Source organism: Tauraco erythrolophus, chromosome 5 (genome assembly GCF_009769465.1).
Source record: "Tauraco erythrolophus isolate bTauEry1 chromosome 5, bTauEry1.pri, whole genome shotgun sequence".
Lineage (NCBI taxonomy): Eukaryota > Metazoa > Chordata > Aves > Musophagiformes > Musophagidae > Tauraco > Tauraco erythrolophus.
In genome coordinates, this window is record NC_141469.1 from 33,817,687 (window position 1) to 33,837,103 (window position 19,417).

Here is a 19,417-nt window from a genome sequence, read left to right on the forward strand (position 1 = left end):
TGGAGTGTATAATGGACTTTCCTCTAAAGGGTTTGACAGTAAGCAGATATAAATCACAAGGACCAGGTAAATCCATGTCAAGCACATAAGCACAGCGCAAGAGATGTCTGCACAGACATTATTCCACAAGGCATCCAGAAACCTACACTGGAACAGGACATTTCAAGTAACATACAGCACCAAAGAGAAATTTCATTAAATATTTGCTGCACTGTAAGCAAAAGTGTCCAGCCACCTAACCTGGCATGGTACAAACTCAATTAACACTATTTAAGAAACATTCGCACACTATTACAGAATTTAGGTAAAGGGTACAACAACATTGTATTCTTCTCCTTCAGTGATCTTTCGTATTCTGTACTAACCAGAACCTTCACAACTTACCCGCAATAAACAGAAGGATGTTCCAAATTAGCACTCTGGCCACTTAAACAATTTCCAGAGGCACAGAAAATAAACTCTGAAAAGTCAGCAACATGTTCTATCACAGCAATTTTGGTTACCTGATAAGTGGAGGAACAAGACTCTGACACATAAATCATGATGACTAGGGAACTGATGGATTTGAGAAGAAATTATTGTTACGAGACCTGCCTGAAAAGCCTTAAATCTACATTCTCCACAGGTAAAAAGCCAACAGTTGGTACCCATGACCAGATAACATTGGTTTCTAGAAATAATTCATTAGATGCAGAGATTGCCAGTTCCTGCGTTCACCCCCTCCTACCTCAGATCACCTCTCAGTCAACCCACACTTTCATTAAAAAACAAAAAACAAACCAAAACAACAACAAAACAAAATATCATCAAAAGAGCTCAAGTATTTCAGCTATGGTGAAGAACCTTCACCAACAGGTGAAAAGTTATGCTTTGAATAAGATTCCAAAATCACATAAAAAAGCAGGGTTTGCAGAATTCTATCTTTGAGAGATTGCCAAAGGTCACGGAAGAACAATGCTTGTCTATGGATAAACAAATCCAACAGAAGTAGAGTTAGATAGCCTAGAAGTTGACCTACCTATGAAAGAGGTAACATGACAAATCATGTTTTATAAATCCTTATCACATTTTCTAAACAAAGTTTTCAAACCACTGACATCCCAGTATGTTCAGGAAGACCCAATAATGATGACACTTTACAGTGTAACAGATACCTGCAGGTCTGACAAAAAGATTCTCACAGTTGAGGGAGACAGTAATACAATGCAAGTTAGTGGTGCAGGATGCCTGATAGCTTGCAATAGGGTAACTTGGAAATCTCTCTCTAGATTTCGGGGAAAAAAAAGCAGGGTTTGATAAACTATTTATCAAAACTACAATGTTCTGCATTTACCTTTTCATCTTAGAGGGTAGCCCTGGTTTCAGAAGAGAACAAAGCAGAGCTGCCTGCACTGAAGCGCCAAAGGCATGAAAAGATAAACCAGACAGAAGTCCTGCGTGTTTAGCAGTTAGGACTGGTTGTGGCAAACTAAGAATTATTTCACATGTGGCTGATGCACAGTGCCAGCTGACCATGTGAATGCTGCAGAGCTCTCAGAAACAAGAGTTTCAGCAAGTTTGGACTTTCATACAAAAGCAACATTTGGGTCCAAGTTCAAACTATTATAGTCAATCAGCTATACATAATGGTTCTTTTCTAGCTGGCAAAATTCCCAGTTATCCCAATATTATCAGAATAACCCAAACTTCTATTGCCAGAGTCTGAAAGCAGATTTCTTCACTGATCTGAAACACCATTACCAGACAAATAAAAACCAGAATGAATACATGAAATATCATCCTAAGCAAAACGCTGAACCTGAGTCAACAGTAAGACCTTGCAGCAATAAAGATTAAATGTGGACTGGCAGGCTTGTATTAGCAACATCAAGAGGAAAAAAATAATTATTAAAGGCTCTATCTGGCACCCATGAGACTATATCTGTACCCAGTTTGGGGCCCTGGTCTAAAATAATGAGAGAGGAAAAAACAGAGGAAGTCCAAAGGATAAGCACTTGGCTGAGTGCCGAGGCCTACGGCATACAAGCAGGTACGTTCATAGACGTGGTTTCACCTAGCCTGGATGATCTTTCTCAGAGGTGCAAACAAAAAAAAAAAAGAGGCAAAGCAGGAAGCTGCTGCTAGGTGAATTCCAACTGGATAAAAGGGGAGGAAAATAAAAACAATCATAGTGGTAGTGGATAAATCCTGGACCATGTAGCCTAGAGAGGCTGCGGTAACTCTGTCCTTGGACATACTCACAATTGACTGGAGAAGGTCCTGAGGAATATGATCCAGTGCTGAAGTCAGCCCTGCACTGGGCAGGAGGTTACACCAGATGGCTCCAGAAGTCCCTTCTCATCTAAACTGTGGTGTGATTCTGCACTTACTGCAGCTGACAAAGGAAAGTCCGAGCACTAATTAAATACCTCATCTTGCTTTATGATTGCTACCAAGTTGTTGTGTTTATTCTGTCAGTTGTCAATGTAAGGTACAAATGACTCCCTATTTACTGTAGGGTTTTTTCCTTTACTATTCTTACAGTATGGCTCAAAAAACTTTTGAGGCACTTAATGACTACAAAGAGAGGCTTAAGATGGATAGCTCCTTAAAACCGCAATGTAACTAATGCTCAAATTGAGATTAACAGTTTATAAAGAAGAATGCATTTTTTTTTTTCCTGTCAGCGAACTCAACATTTACTTAATAGAACTCCAAATATCCAGAGCAAGGCATAAAAACACACATTCCTGCTCCAGAAAACCCTTTGTCTCCATATACTATTTCTCTTAAACAGGAATTTATCCATACATAGAATTTTATTCACAGACCACTTCTTGTTTGAGCCTTTCTAAAGATGTTTAAGAACAAAAGTTAACATTGACTCCAACTTCCTCGTAGATTATGTAAGAAGGCAACAGAAGAGAGATACTATGAAAAAAAATAAAGGAGCAAGAATTTATAGTCAATCTATTTAATTTCACCTTGCTCACTGCATTTTTTGGAATCTCCAAGCACAGAATCATAGAACGGTTAGGGTTGGAAGGGACCTCAAAGATCATCTAGTTCCAATCCCCTGCCATAGGCAGAGAAACCCTCCACTACACCAGGTTGCCCAAAGCCTCATCAAACCTGGCCTTGAACACTTCCACGGATGGGGCATCCACAACTTCTCTGGGCAACCTGTTCCAGTGCCTCATCACCCTCAATGTAAAAAATTTCTTCCTTATATCTAATCGAAATCTCCCCTCTTTCAGTTTAAATCCATTGCCCCTTGTCCTATCACTACATGCCCTTGGAAAAAGTCCCTCTCCAGCTTTCCTGTAGGGCCTCCTTTAGGTACTGGAAAGCTGCAATAAGATCACCCCAGAGCCTGCTCTTCTTCAGGCTGAACAGCCCCAACTCTCTCAGCCTGTCTTCATAGCAGAGGTGCTCCAGCCCTCGGATCATCTTCGCGGCCCTCCTCTGGACTCGTTCCAGTAGCTCTATGTCCTTCTTGTGTTGGGGACTCCAGAGCTGAACGCAGTATTCCAGGTGGGGTCTCATGAGAGCTGAGTAGAGGGGCAGAATCACCTCCCTCGACCTGCTGGCCACATTTCTTTTGATACAGCCCAGGATATAATTTGCTTTCTGGGCTGCCAGTGCACATTGCCGGCTCATGTTGAGCTTCTCATCCACCAGCACTCCCAAGTCCTTTTCCTCAGGGCTGCTCTCCATCCATTCTCCGCCCAGCCTGTACTTGTGCTTGCGATTGCCCCAACCCACGTGCAGGATCTTGCACTTGGCCTTTTTGAACTTCATTAGACTTTCACAGGCCCATCTCTCCAGCCTGTCAAGGTCCCTCTGGATGGCATCCCTTCCCTCCAGCGTGTCCACAACACCACACAACTTGGTGCCATCTGCAAACTTGCTGAAGGTGCACTCGATCTCACTGTCCATGTCTCCAACAAAGATGCTAAATAGCATACGTAACATCCTTTCACAACATCAACCCTGAATTAAGTACTCTTCACAGAGTAATTTTTTTTTAATCATTTCAGTACTTGCAATAATTTTCAACAGTTGATATTGCTGATAAGGAAGAGAGGCAACAAAAAGTCAGTTGAACATTAAATAGTATTTTGATTAGATAGAGAGATAGAGCGCCACATGGCAGTGATGGTGCTGATATTCTCCCTCCCCAGTGCCCGTTCACTTCTCACAGCTCCTTTTAACACAGGGAAACACCAGGAAGGTTATTGTGAATTGACCAAAGATACAAAACCCATATAATCCACTAATTCACTAAACCTTCATGCAGACAGTGAATCAGAATGAAAACAGACCTTAATTTCGTTTGTCTGAATTAGCTCCTCAAATCTGGTATACATCTACCAAAGTCTATGCAGTTCTTACTCTTTCTGTTCAAAAGCAAGTATGTAGAACGTGCAGAACTGAACAACCACAAGCTTTCCGAAAGTCAGCCTCACACAGGAGATGAAGGAGAAGGAACAGGGAGAAAAGGCATTATAGCTGAAGGCTGCAAGCAACATACAACACCCATCTACACCACAAGTCTCATTCACCAGCCGGTGTAAGACTTTTGTAAAGCTTCCCACTGTAAAGCCACTAGAAAAGAAACATACACATTTGACTGTATTTAAAATAATAGCTGGATCACATTAAGTCCTCACTTACTACATAGTTTTGCACTATTACTAAAAAAAAATACCAAAACTCAAAGTACTGCTGAGCAGATTTTCACTTATCTGCCATAATGAACAAATAACTTCAACAAGCCTCTTAGTATTGCTGTTGAGTAACTGAAAACAGTATTGCACAACAAGGAGTTTAAGTAAAGCAGATTTTTATCTGCAAAAGCAACTTCCCTTTATTCTAAAGAGCTGCATCTCAAGTATGATCTAGTGCAAAATTTAAGGAAGAACAAACAGAACAGTAATTCTAAATAAAAGTTACGTTATTCCATGCATAAAAGGAAAATAGGGATTAAAATTTATGTGGACAGCTTCAGTTCAAAACCTAGTGGGGAACAGGCCACACGACAAAGTTCAAAACTTCATACACTGAATTAGAGGACAGGAATTCTGAAAACTATCACACAATTTTCAACCTTTACCAAAAGAAAAGGCTGTTGTCTTTGTAAAACTCCAGCTTTGCAACTATGGAAGACTTGCTTTGAGAAAGAATGTTTATTTCAGGAAAATTCTGCAACTTTTCTTTTGCTCTACACAGAGATATGATAATAAGTACAGATGAGAGGAGGACCACTCGTCTTTCGTCTCAAGTAGACGGAAAGTGTCTTTCAACTAAGTAGTATCCAAAACCGTATTGCAAAGACTGAAGCACCCATCAGATGAGTATACCTGAATGCCCCATGGGCTGCTGAAGTACTGTTTCCAGCATCATCTGTTAATACAGATCCCTCTGTGCCTATGATGCTTCCCACACCCCTGCAACATAAGCTTGTCTGCCCTTCTCTCTCAGCAACCCTTTTAGATGCCTGTTATTGACAACAATTAGATCAAAATACACCCAGATAAAGTGGTGTGGAGGAACGAAACTGCCACCAAGTTGCTCTTTTCCCTCCAACAGGAGAGTGAATGCTGAGGGATCAGGCAACCGCAGCACTAGGGAGCCCAGTCTGCCAGCACGGCAGCAAAGCAGCCTGTGCTGGATGTCCATGAGGGTCCCTCATCACAGGATGGGATTCTGGAGTCCTTCCTCCCAGCTTTTGGACAACGGCACTTACAGCTCAGCTACTTTTTGTCCATTCGTGGTTAAAAGCAGTGTACTGGTACCCTCCCCCACAGCGCATCCAGCTCTTCCTGTCCCTCCTCCTACACACTTCAGTCCTGTTCTCAGCCTGTCTCTTCCTGAACAGCCTATACTCTATCTAATAGGCTTCGTTTAACAGAAAACATGCACAGAAGAGGAGACATCATACATAAATAAAGTTTAGTATCTCAGATTACTCAATCATTATTTTCATCCTTTCTCTTCTCTTCTACAGTCAGTGAATTTTTTTTTTGGAGAGATGAAAGTGGGAAATTGACACTGCAATTTTCCTTGTTATTCTACCTTCCTTTTAACATCAAAACTAGAGAAGTACAATAAGTTGTCTTCTCAATTAAAATCAACAAAGAGCATTATGAAAGGGTTCTATTCATTAATGCAGGTGACTTACCTATGGTATCAATGGACCTAACTTTTAAGTTCAGAACTCTGAATTATGTGTGACTAGTCACCTCAAAACGTGTGTGTGTATGTGTGAGAAACTGTCAAATTCACATGATTTCAGACTTAATGCTGAAACCAGTAGCTATTATTTTGAAACTTAAGCCCTTTTTCCTATCAGATTACAAGTAAGGCCACAGCCTGGACTAGGTTTGTGCTTTATGTATGGTATAGGATGCCAACCCTGTTTCAGATGTTTTCTCTCAGAAATAGAGAGATTCTTTGTAAACAGTAAAACCTAATATTCTTCTTAAAACCCTTTATTTCATGTGTAGTCCCTATTCTCTGTAGAGGTTTCCTGAGATCCTGCTACTTAGGACATTTGGATGAAAAACTTATAGGAGTAGTCTGAAAACAAAGGGGATCCAGATTCCTGGAAAAATAGACAATATCCACAGCAGTGGACTAAGTAAAGACTTAGGATTCCTGTAGTCCATTAAAACGGAAAAGAAAGGGAAATACATGGATTATGGTCCTTTTTATGGTAACTCTGCATGTAACCATAAAAAGCCTCATCCTCAGTCTCCAAAACCATACATGAAAATGATAAGTGACAAGTACAACTTCTACAGTAAGACCACAATGGTCCTGATCAGCAAAGCTGTTTAAAACCTGAGCATTTAAAAAGTCTGTGTTTCAGCAGTACTGAGCAGAAGCAAAGTCCAAAGGTAAAACTCATTAACCTGTGCTACTCTGGGTCATAAGGGCAAAGGGACAAGCCACCGATTCAGTCTCCCAGACAATTATTTGCTCACACTATTTCTCAAACCAAGTTCCTGCATATATTCAAACAAAGGAAATTAATGCAAACGCATGCCTTATGTGAACGGCCTCCAGCCTTTTAGAGCCTGACGCCTGGAAACCACCAACATGTCAGGTTTCTTTATCAGCAGTCAGCCTTACAGCTGCTTTCAGAAGCAATAATCCATTTTAATGTGCTAACCTGAAGCCTAATGGGAGCACTAGTACTCCACCTAGCACTGTACCTGTGATGCCTTAAGCTCTTTCAAGAGGAAAGTTATGTGTAAAGAAGCAGGAAAGTGGCCTCTCTTTCTCACTTTGGATCTTCCTGCCACACCCAAAGAGGCATGTAACAACCTGACGAAACAACCAGACCTTTCAGAGTCTCAAAATGCTGAAGAGACAGCAACTGAGCAGAGGAGCAATCCAGGAAACTTTCTTCACCATAAGTGCTCAAGAAGGCAGCGCAGGAGCACTCCATTCCCAAGCACCCTTGAAGGTGCTGAGACTGACAGGTAATGGGCCAACGGCGCTCTCCTCTCTTCGATCCTCTCTGTAACTCAATTTTCAACTGCAGCCCCAAGCCAACACCAGCACTTCGTAACACCCCACAGATATTGCCACAACTGATACGGAACACACAACCTCATGCACAGTGCACGTGCACACATGCATATGGTCTCACAAGGAAAAATAAAGTTACAGGATGCTAAGAAATTATTTTACATTCCAAAGCAGGTGCTCCTCTCTAAGCATCTTCTTGATACTATAGAAGATTTACCCTTAATAGATATGTAAGCAGCTTTAGGCGCGTGTGACCAAATACCAGAGGCACCTAATTTTTGTCAGCATTGTGTCTACAGGCAGCCGCAAATCCTAACTGACGTAACCAGAGCAAACTCGGTCTTGACAAGTTCAGAGAAACTAACACATTCTCGGATGACAGACGGGGTGGGTTCAGCACAAGCACAGTTGCTGTTTCAAGAACCAAGCTTTCTCCTTTTACCAAATGTCAGCAACTTGAGCAAAAACTAAGCTGATTCGTCCTCGCTCTCAGTGCTTCAAACCTGTATCCCGTTACCCAGAGGAGCCCTCCAAGAGCTAAACCTGCAGATGAAGGCTGAGAGCCCCTGCACTGCAGCCTCGCCCCACGACCATCAGGCTGCTAGAAGGCAGAAAGGCCATGTACAAACCACTCAGGTGGTTGCTCTTCCATGCTGTACACAAGCGTGCCAGCCACTGACCAAAGCCAAAGCAAGCTGGCTTTCTCCTGCCGTAGTTCATCCTTGGCTTTCAAAAGGGAAGGCTTATGCGCTTCACCTGCAAGACTCTTGATTCTTGAGTGAAACTCCTTTCAGTACAAATTGAAGTGCTAAGAACATGCTCCTCTCTGGGACTTTGTTTATATCTACCACCAGGGCACTTTTTACAAACTGCTTTAAGCAGCTCCCTTCTCAGCAAGCTGGTCTTCAAAGATACTATTCCAAACGCTTACTCCTCACCTAACACTGAACACAAACCCTGGCACATAGCGTAGGGTGAGCTAAATAGGAAGGACCCTACGAGTTAGCTACCTTCAAACGAAACACTGCTGGGCCCAAGCGTATTTACCGAAGTACTTGTTTAAGCCCTGGGAATCCAAGGAGCCCATAGGAACCCCAGGGAACAGGGACTGTATGGCATCATTGGAGGAAGCAATTACAACCCCATGGACAGCAGATTGCAAACATCAACAGAAACTAGCAACAGCATGTTTTGATCCTTAACAATGTTGACAGCATAAATACAGACAGTATTTCCTGTGGAACGGAAGGCCCCTCAGAATCTCCCTGCTTGCTCAATACTTGTGAAACTCACCACCAGGTCGCACAACATAAGAGAATGGATGCAGAAAATACAGGTGTGTGCTGTGCAAGTATAAAAAGTAAGCAACTCTTGTTTTCAGAAGAGAGCAGAAAGTGCATGTTAAAGAGAAGGATATTAAAGGGCAGGTTACAGACAGAGCACCAAGAACTTCAAAGCTGAGCACCTTGTTTCAACTTAATTCTCATATTCTCACGATGACATCACATGGTGACCAAGACTACCTGTTCCTCATTTAAAAGGTAGTAAGTGCAGCCTTTGTTCTCTGAAATTCAATGTACCTGAAAAGATTCAGGTTAACAAGGTCAGTCTACTGAGTACCACCATTTCTGCAATGCTGGCAAAACCTCTAGAGACTACACTAAAACAGAATTTGGAAAGATGGCTTTATTCTGCTGGATGAGAAAAACTGAGAAGCAGTTAAACATCCTACTTTGAGCAGGGTCCAAATACACCTGTTCCACTGTGCTCCCTCCAGGCTGAAGGACAGCATTTGTCTGAGTCAGCAGTTGTGCTACCAGAACGTGTCACAAAAATTCACATTTTGAAGTGCTGAGAGGCCGCCTGCTTCAGAATTAAGTCTGGTTCCATGGCAACAAACAGAGGTCCACAAAAGCTTCAGCACTTTAGACACAACTAGAGTTCTGCTGCACAGTATTCTAACCTAACAATAAAAATCAATTAAGGCTTCAGCCAGTTCAGTACATCTAAAGAAACTGATTCTCTTAAGCTTTGCAAAGAAGGCAGCCTTTCAAAGAATGATGTTTGCCAACTCTCCAAGTATTTTATCAGCCTATTCATATCAGCTTATTCATCTCATGCAAAAAAAAAGTTTACATGGGGAAAAAGGGATTAACTGAAGCAATCACATGTTCAAAACAGGTTAGATACAGCCTATTCTGCTTGATGTCTATGTTCATTTCTGGAACCATTTCTTCAAAATAAATCATACTTCAGACATTACATCCTAAAAGTATGAGACACTGTGAAGGCCTTAACCTCAAGAAGTACAGTAATCTTTTTCCTCATTCACCACTTTCACTGGGTATCTGCGTTTAGAATACCTTACCGTTCACACAAGGGCCAGGTTTAGATGACGTCATGTAACTGCTTTGAGTGGCCAATGCTTCATTTCAACAACTGACTGACAAAACAACAGATGTTCTCATTCCATGCAAAAATGAAGGAAAAAAGGTACTAACAAAACTACAACTGAGACTTGGAAAAAAATCATACTAGTCAAGAGTTGTTTGGCAAATATTTGTATTTTAAGCTTCATACGGTTACGCTCATCAATAAAATATTTTATCACTACTAGATCACTTACTAATACTTAGATGTCAAAGCTCTTCAATATAGGTATGGATCCTACCTATATTTACCTATTTATGGGACATGAGATTAAGGACCTTGGCCAAAATCACAAAAGGCATCACTGGAGAAGCCAGGAAGAAAATCCTTGTTCACAGGAAAAAAAACCTTGTTCAGAACTCCTTTAATGTAACAGGACTCTTTTAAGACGACTTAAGATGCTTCCATTTATCACTAAGACAATACAGAGTAGGCTTCAGAGCCTTAGTCTCTAGCAATATTTTCTAACTTACTCAAACAGAAAAAAATATGTTGTTAATACCAACTGAAACTAAAATAGCATGCTACTACCTCTTTCAAAGTCAAATATCACACAAGATCTGTCTCCTACGAGCTTACTTAATCTCACTGTTAAAATACAAATATATTTCACAGAAACATTACCTGGCAAAGAAGTTCGTAAAAGGTCCCAATATTTTTCGTTTACTGTCCACATCTGCCTCTTGACAACTCTCCTGCTGGCTCTGATCACTGGTCTCTTTAGTGGAATTTAGGATAACATCCGAGAAGTGTGTCTCATCAGTCTCAAGAGTCACAATTGCACTTGAACTGCTTGTGACCACAAAGTCCAAAATGTCTTCATTGCTAACAGATAAAGTTGTTGACAGTTCTGTGCTGAGACTAGAAACACTACAGACAGAGATATCATCACTTCGATTCAGGGTTTTTGAAGTTGGACTATAAAGTTTGAGGGTGTCATACCCAGTTCTTGGGAAAGTAGAGGATTTTCGCACCGCATGGTCGTGTTCTGAAGTCAGAGACTGTGGAGGCACGTAAGACGGCAGTGTGCACGCACTCTGAAAAGCCCTGTCAGGCACAATTTCAGGTTCTGACTGCTTTCTCTTCACGTGTAACACGCTGCAGCGAACAGGCTCTGGGTTTCCTATTTCTAGAGTCGGAATACCAGAATCCACTGATTTAAGGCTATGACAATCTTCTAAAGCACTGGACAGCTCACCAGGCCCATACTCAGGCAACGAGAGAGATCTTGGGGTCCCAGAGTTCAAGTTTTGAAGGCCCTCGATGCTGCTGCCCACTCTTGCGTCCAGGATTCCCATGAAGCTCAAACCATTTAAAGAGTTGGGTAAATTTACATCAGTTGTCTTGGCCCAACTAGTAACTGGTTAAAAAGAAAGAAAAGACAAGATTACGAGTTTGCAGGAAGGTTGTGGTTTGTTCTTAGCTGTTTGTTAGGGGTTTTTTTAAATACACTCAGTCCTGCCATAATTTAGGCTTTTAATTAAAAGTTATTCATCTTCTCTTGCACGTGGTTACTATCACTTCCCCCTGCTTCAACAAGCAGGACAATAGAAACTTAAATTTGGCTTCTACAAAACATCAAGCATGAAAAGCTTTTCATAAGCAGTTTGGGTGCCAGTGTTTGCTTCATACACATCTCCTGAGAGTGAAATTACAGACCATAAAAACTGCAGTACTTTAATGTTTCAATGTCAATATTAAGACAAATATTTGAAATTTATTTTTATACAGTCATTAATGCATATTTACTGATGTTGGGGGACTACAAAACTTGTTTCCATACACTTAGATCAAAACTCTGAAGTGCTCATTTAAACAGAATTTCTTAGCATTCCTCTGGAAACCATAAAACTGATAATAAATTTGTCACTGAAACAGAATGCATAATACATCAGTTTTGCACTAAGAGTTGCAAACTCTGCAGAGCTATAAAACTATCCATGTAGTCAATGTTTTGACAATACACATGATGCACTTCATCAGTGCACATACAGTAAAACCGACACTTGCAAATATATCGCATTTACTGCACTCAGGGATCACTATCTTTCATACTTGCAATATATATTCACACTGCCTCCTCAGGGGCTGCCAACAGGGTAGTTCATCCAGTCAGTGCCCCACTTCCAGTTTAAATCTGAGTGACACTCAAAGACAGGGCAGTCATGTATGTTACATGCACTGTCGTCGTGGGCAACTGCAGCCTTTCATAAACCTGGAACGTCACCAGGACTGTTGCCCTGGCTCCCAGAACTGCTACTGACCCTTTAAAACACTACATAATTATTACTGTAACATTACATACGTCTTCTCCTTCTATATGAATGAATAAATTATCTACAGCTCTGCTGAAGTTTGCAATGTAATTACTATGCAGCAGTTGGCAGAACAACCGTGTACATATTGCTTCGTCTTCTTCACTCTGAAACACCCTGTACCGAGTGCGAAGGAATGAAGAATATTCCTCCCAGCTTGCAAACAGCTTGCTTTCTAGACAGATTTTTCTCCAGTTCCTCAAGCCTGGTCTCCTCTCTCAAGTGTAGCACTTAATTAAAGGTGCCAGTTATCCTCTAGGACGTCCTCCCTCTGTTCCACTTCTTTAAAAAAGAAAAAACCACCCACACCTCACACTCCCTTCCCCCACCCAAACCCTAAACCAAAACAAACCCCACACATCTCATCTGGGAAAAGTGGTTCCTCCCAGCAGTTCCAAACCACTGGCTAATGGCACCGAAACCCTGCCAAACACCGGAGTTGGAAGCACTGTCCGTTCTTAGATCTGAGCCCATCAATAGTTTGGCTTTGTGATACTGACAGGCACTGAGTGACAGAAAACACATTTCAAACACATTCCACTGGTCCAAACTGAAATGATTTTTTCCACAAGCTTTTAGTCACATGAAAAGTTCATGAATCCAAACTTACTTTGTATGCTATATCAACTCTTTAGCTTACTAGGCAAATGCTCATCTGACACTCCAGTTCAATCCTAAGGGTAGGTAAAAGCCAAGTAGAAACAACCCTGGCTATTTCATCTTTTAGACCTTTTCAGAACTTAAACAGCCAACCATGTAATAACCATCCAAATCAATGAATGCATAAATTATCTAACCCTTTGGACAAGCAAGGTTTCAAATTTATTGTTTTGACTAAAAAGCTTATGAAGATGTACACTTTTCTTATAGAGTTGCTATAGTAACTTTCCTTTTTTCACATTACAATGGTTTGAAAAGTTTACATCCCCTACAATTTAAAGAAGCGATGTCTTCAGACAGCTACCATACCAGCTGCGTACATTGCGAACCTCTCTGTTCACTACACTAAAATTGCAAGGGCCAGCAAGGAACCAAACGACAAACCCTAAACAACAATCCTTGAATACAGGCAACAAACTACTCTACCTCATGAAGTCGGCTGTGATAGTCAAAGTGTACAAACAGGACATGACGTGGAGTGCCAGATATCAGTACTGATGCATATGTTTGGATCTGCTCTCAGACCTTCTTGCTCGGATTTACTTATTTTTCTAACGCAAGTCTGACTGCCTTCTCTTCCCCATGCTTGCTCACCCTTTCATACACATTGTATCGCTCTTTAAATCAACAGTCCACCCAGCCCCAACGTTTCCCTAAAGCATACACACACACACACAATATGGAAAGGCATAAGCAAGGGTGCAGGTGTTTGCCTTATCACAATTCATATTTATTAACGCATCTAGAAAACAAAAGTACAGAAATGTAAACAGCCAGGAACAACTCTGAGATTTGGACAAACAGCACAAGCATGTTCCCATAACAAATTCCTCCAGTGACTGCCTTCGATTCTGCTCAATGATTTTCTCAAGTAGCAGCCAGTACTTAGTTTAATTGCATGACCCTTCTCAACCAAGCTTATGAATGGTAAACATTCAGGAGGCCTTAGAAGAGCCCTTAAATATAGCAGCCCAAGAGGCCAAACAATTCTGTAAGCAAGAGAATTCAAAGAAAAGTGAAACTAAATTTCCACATGGGGTACTGAAGTTATTTTAACTTGGCTTGCCTTTTTTTTTTTTTTAAGCAATAAATCTAACAGGAAGAGATCCTTTAAACGGGCAGCCAGCAAAGGCAGAAGCACATAACAGCTATAGCTTTCTGGAGCTAATTATGCAATAACAAGCTACAAAGGTTTTACATAGTTCAGTGAAACTGTGGGAAGCTTTGAAGCATACCCATCAAGGGCTTTAAATGAAAATTTGAGATGTAATCCGTTGTCAAAAACATACAGGAGAACTCCTTGATTCATCAGGTTGTTGTAGGATTGTTTTTAAGGATGCAGCAAAGCGATATTTATACTCCTTATTTCAGCTGCCTCACTGGTAAGTGCAAAATCTGACAACCGATGTCAAACATTCTGTGTGTCACGTGCTCTAATACTAGCTTCTGTCCATAAATCATTTAATAATATAACATTATGTTTATTATGATTATAATGTTACAATAACATTAAAGTATTGACAGCATAATAAACTATTGAGAAAGAATAAGTTTTGTCTGCACAACATTTCTAATCATACAACGGTTAGGGTTGGAAGGGACCTCAAAGATCATCTAGTTTCAAACCCCGTGCCAGGGGCAGGGAAACCCTCCACTACACCAGGTTGCCCAAAGCCTCATCCAACCTGGCCTTGAACACTTCCAGGGATGGGGCATCCACAACTTCTCTGGGCAACCTGTTCCACTGCCTCACCACCCTCATTGTAAAGAATTTCTTTCTTGGATCTAATTGAAATCTCCCCTCCTTCAGTTTAAATCCATTGCCCCTTGTCCTATCACTACATGCCCTTGGAAAAAGTCCCTCTCCAGCTTTCCTGTAGGCCCCCTTTAGGTACTGGAAGGCTGCAATAAGATCACCCCGGAGCCTTCTCTTCTCCAGGCTGAACAGCCCCAACTCTCTCAGCCTGTCTTCATAGCAGAGGTGCTCCAGCCCCTCGGATCATCTTCATGGCCCTCCTGTGGACTCACTGCAACAGCTCCATGTTCTATGTAGGTTATAATATATTTAAATAAAATTGTTATTTGTAAATATCCTACCTCTTATAGGGACCACAACTTCGTAAGTGTGAATATCCCAGAAGAGAGACAGCAAGGGAAAGAGAGATGGAAAAGTACAGTAGAGGTCACAAGCGGCAAGGAGAGGGAAGGAAGGTGTTATTTTCTCATTAACGCTTCCAACATAAACGCTAAGGGGCACCAAATAAAGATAGTTTTGTAGCCAGGTTCAAAGTTAACATCAGGACACAGCTACTCATGCAAAAGGTAGCTGAACTGCGTAACTCCTTGCCACAGTACACAGAGGATGCTAGAAACTTACATGTAAGCTCAGAGAAGGAAAAAAAAATCTCAGGATTCCTACACAAAAAGAAACTCAGAAAGTGCCTGAACTACAAGTGTCAGAACTTCAGGGAAATAATGTACATTAGTCTTGCTTTCGGGCCCTCTCCTAGGTAAATTCTTCTGTTTGGCAGGTGGAATTTTGGTCTGGCCCAGTACGGCTGTCCACGCATCCTCACGTTCCTCAGATTCTGATCACGGCATGCAAGAAGGCTCTGACAATAACTAGAGGCTTTAAAATAGGATTTGACTTTACGTATCACCCAACCACACAGAGGGAACAAGTCATATTTATTTATAATTTCTAAGGTCTAGAATAAAATGGCTTAACCCATTTTAGTGTAAAATTTACAGAAAGTTACATTAGAGTAAAATAAAAATCAGGCAGATGTCAACTCAAGCCACGTTATTCCAAGTTTGCTGTAACTTGCAATGCAATTTAGGCAATAAACTTGCTTAGAAGGAAGAGTGAGACATCTTATACATTCTTGCCTCACAGGAACGAGAAGAATGGTTTATGTACACTTCTCAGTTCTCAAAGAGTTAAGATTTCAAATTTATTCCCTGGTCTCTTCCAACACTTATCTCTGTCTGCATTTTTTTTAAAAATAGTTTTTAAGAGTAAGGAATTGCCTCATTTACAAAGTTGCAATTATTTTTTTTCTTCTTAAAAGGAAAACAAATTCAAAAAAACAGTGGGCTGTTTAAACTCTCCATGCACTTGACAATATTTTTATTGAATTGTACCAAGAAACACATTGCTGCTATAAAATGCAACTGCAGGTGACCTCAGTGCACAAGAGCATCAAAACCAGTTTTGTTTACTAATCATTTCTTGCTTCAGATTGTTTATGTTCACGTTCTAGCAGCCACCACGCTGCCAACAGTGAAGAATTCCTAAGCCTACAAAACAGCCTAGCTTTTGACAAAACATGAGACATGTAAGCACTGCCAACATTTTAATGGCAAAAAGAAATGAGATGTATTTTTTATTTATTTATGAAGTCTTTTATCTAACTCCTAGCCGGCGTCCTTGACACAGTGTGAGCTTTACAAACCAGACTTACGAGCAGAACACTTGGAGAGTGATCGTAAGTAAACGATTCACCGCTTTTCCACTTTTTTGCTACGTCAGGCAGGCAATATAAATGAGTCACAGTGTTGCAAAGCCTCTGCTCCAGCAGCAGTTCACAGGGCTTTTTTCCTCCCCGCACCAACATTACTGAAAAATCTAAAGCCACATTAAATGAGCAGTAGCATCTTAAGAACTTCAGCTAATGTTAGTTACAGGCTTGTTTGGTCCCTGGGAATTGCCTCGGAGACTTCGACTGGAAAGAGAGGCAGCGAAAGAGATGAAAGTTGCTTCCTTTTCACAGGCTTTGAGGCTGACCCGACACTGCGAAGGTTTTTCTAGCTGGTGGCCTTCATTTAAAAATAACTCCCCCAAAAAACCCAACCAATGCCTTCCCCCAAAGCCCTGAGGAAGCAACGCTCACCCTCCTCTGCGGTCTTTAAACCACTCAGTGCAGACTCCGGCAGCACCGAGCTGCTCCTCTTAACTTTTTAAGGTGGTCACGGCCGGGCAGCAACGCCAGCAGCCGCCCACCGAGCAGAGCCGAGCCCGGCCGGCCCCAGGCGAGCCTCTCACCGCCGGGGGCTGCTCCCGCCCGGCGCGCAGGTGGCGGCAGCGCCCGCCCGGCCCGGCCCGGCCGGGGAGCCGCCCGCTCGACCCCCCGCGCTCTGCCCCTCGCCCCAACAGGTGCCACCGAACACCCCCCGGCCCCAAGCGCGGGCTGAGCCCCGGCACGTCCCCCAGCCGCGGCCCGGCCGGGTCCGCCGCCCGAGGAGGAAGAGCCACGCAAAAACTTTGACGCCTCACCGGGGTAGCGCTGCCCTCCGTCGCTCTCCTCGTGCTGGGCCATGCCCAACCCGCCCCACAGCCGCCGCTGCGGGACTAGGAGGCGGCTGGCGGCTGCTGCGGGCTGTCCATGCCGCCCTCCGGTCCCCGCGGAGGAGCGGCGGGCTCAGCGAAGGTGAGGTGGCGCAGCCCCCGCCCGCCGGGCGCCCTCTCCGCGCGGCGCAGGGCCTCCCATGGCGCCCGCCCCCACGGGGGGCCGGCGCGGGCCGGCGCACACCTGGCTGCGGGCACAGCGGCGGACTGCCGGCGGGACAGGTGCCGCGCTCCTCCCGGGACGCTCCAGTACCCACAGCTCGGTCTCCTGCCGCCGCCGCCCCCCCTCCTCAGCGCGGCGGTGAGAAGCGCCGCCCGCCAGAGGAGCAAACGCCTGCGCGGTGGGGGGCGGGGAGGCGGCCGCTGGGCACCAGCGCTGCGCGGCGGCCGCCATTTTGAATCGCCTCAGGGCGCTCGAGGGGGAGGAGAGGTGCGAGTGCGGGTTGTGCGAGCCCCGCTCAGCCGAGGCGGTGGGGTGGGCTCGGAGAGCGAAGCAGGTTGAAGAGCGATGGGCTTCAACGAAGGACCTTGAGAGTTCCGTGCTGCCGGGGGCAGCTCTCTCGGTGCCGGGCGGCTGCAGCCCGTCCCGCGTTACCGCCCGCGGGAGCGCCAGAGCCGAGCACTGGCGGCCCCCGCGGGGAGCAGGTTTGTGGAGAGGTTCCTCCGGTGTTCCTCGCTGCGTTTAATAGGAAAACAAAACGCGGTGGTTTTTTTAAGTTCGGAATGTGAAAGGTCCCAGTCTGGGGCATCAAGTGAAGGTGCACCCATAGCTCTGTGGAATTGAACTGTAATGCAGAAAGTGGAGGCTTTGGGATGGTGATTGCTGTTCTAGCACGTTTGATTTATCTTTCCATTCTCTTATCTTTACCTTCCATCTCAACGTGCTCCCTTTTTTCGTTTGCACAGTCAACCTGTCGTGCACACCCCTTCTCCCCACCCCCACACTGAAATCAAAGGAGATACAAGCAAGCAGTACCTTAGCGGAGCAGAGCTCTCCTGTTTCCTTATCATCTTTGAAACTTTTTCTTCCTTTTCCCTGCAGAAGCCATATGCGTTTTGCACCTGGACTCACTGATCACATCTCTTGAACGGTCATAAGATGATGCTGTCCCGCATCTTAACTGGGGATTAAGTACCAGCTTCTCATCACCTCACACCTCTTACATCTACCATGAAGCTTCAAGTGTAAGCACAGCAAATGCAGAAATACCTGAACTTGTGTTAATGTGATTAGTCCAATATCAGGAAGAGCAAAGCCATGATTGTTCAAGCTTTGATGTGGGCAAGTTTTACTTGAATAAATTACGAGAGGCTGAGGCAAACTTGTACGGAAGTACTTGCCACCATGACCCCATTGACACCAGTTCCATGCTATCGAGATGAGAATTAGGACATAATCAAAATGAGAAGGCACTGAAAACCTTCCATCACACAAAAATTATACATCTGTAGATATTTTCTGTGTTAGATACTAAAATTTCAGTGCTTATTCCACTGGATTTCTAAGATAGGTATCAACATAATTAAGATTGGCACTAATTTCTCCATATTTTTCTTTGAAAATCACTGCTACCTCTGCAAGACAGCTTGCATATTACTATTAAAAGGAGGTAAATAAAAGCGAAACAGCTTTGAAGCACTATGAACTTGTTTATATGCAAGAGACATGCTATTTTGGAGCATATGCTGTCACTAACTCCTTTCCAGTATTAACATTTTCCTTTTGGCTTTGAAGGTGGGAATCCGTTCTTCTGTTGAAGCAACCAGAAGAGCGTTTTGTCATCATGGTATCATCAAACTTGGGTCAAAGTTGGTAGGTTCTTAGGTTAAATGACAGTATGGAAATACACAGTCATGAATTCTGTAAGTCTGCAGAGTGTCTCCAAAGGAAATAATGATACTCCCATCTTTGTAATATTATTTAGGCTGAAGAAACTATTACAAAAATCTGCCATAGGAAATCTTTCAGCAGTAGCAGAGCATAGAGTACAGCTAAAAGTTTCAAATCACACAAGGAGTTTGGTGCTTAAACTCTTGTTGAGTCAGTGTTTATTTAAGGATAGAGTTTTGCCTAACAATTTTGCCTAATACCTTTGAGATCCCATTCCAAGTTATTTATTTTAGTGGATATTTTCCATTTCCAACC

The 19,417-nt window shown here is 43.0% G+C and overlaps 1 protein-coding gene across 1 annotated transcript in view; it reads right to left on the reverse strand.

The window, feature by feature from the left end:
* TBC1D14 (TBC1 domain family member 14) overlaps positions 1-17,255 on the reverse strand; it is a 77,573-nt gene extending 60,318 nt beyond the window's left edge. Inside the window, 2 exon segments of the mRNA XM_086611733.1 lie at positions 10,573-11,308; positions 17,200-17,255. Of these exon segments, the coding sequence (XP_086467859.1) occupies positions 10,573-11,308; positions 17,200-17,242 (779 nt within the window). The 5' untranslated portion in view covers positions 17,243-17,255.
* Between the last annotated feature and the right edge of the window lie 2,162 nt (positions 17,256-19,417).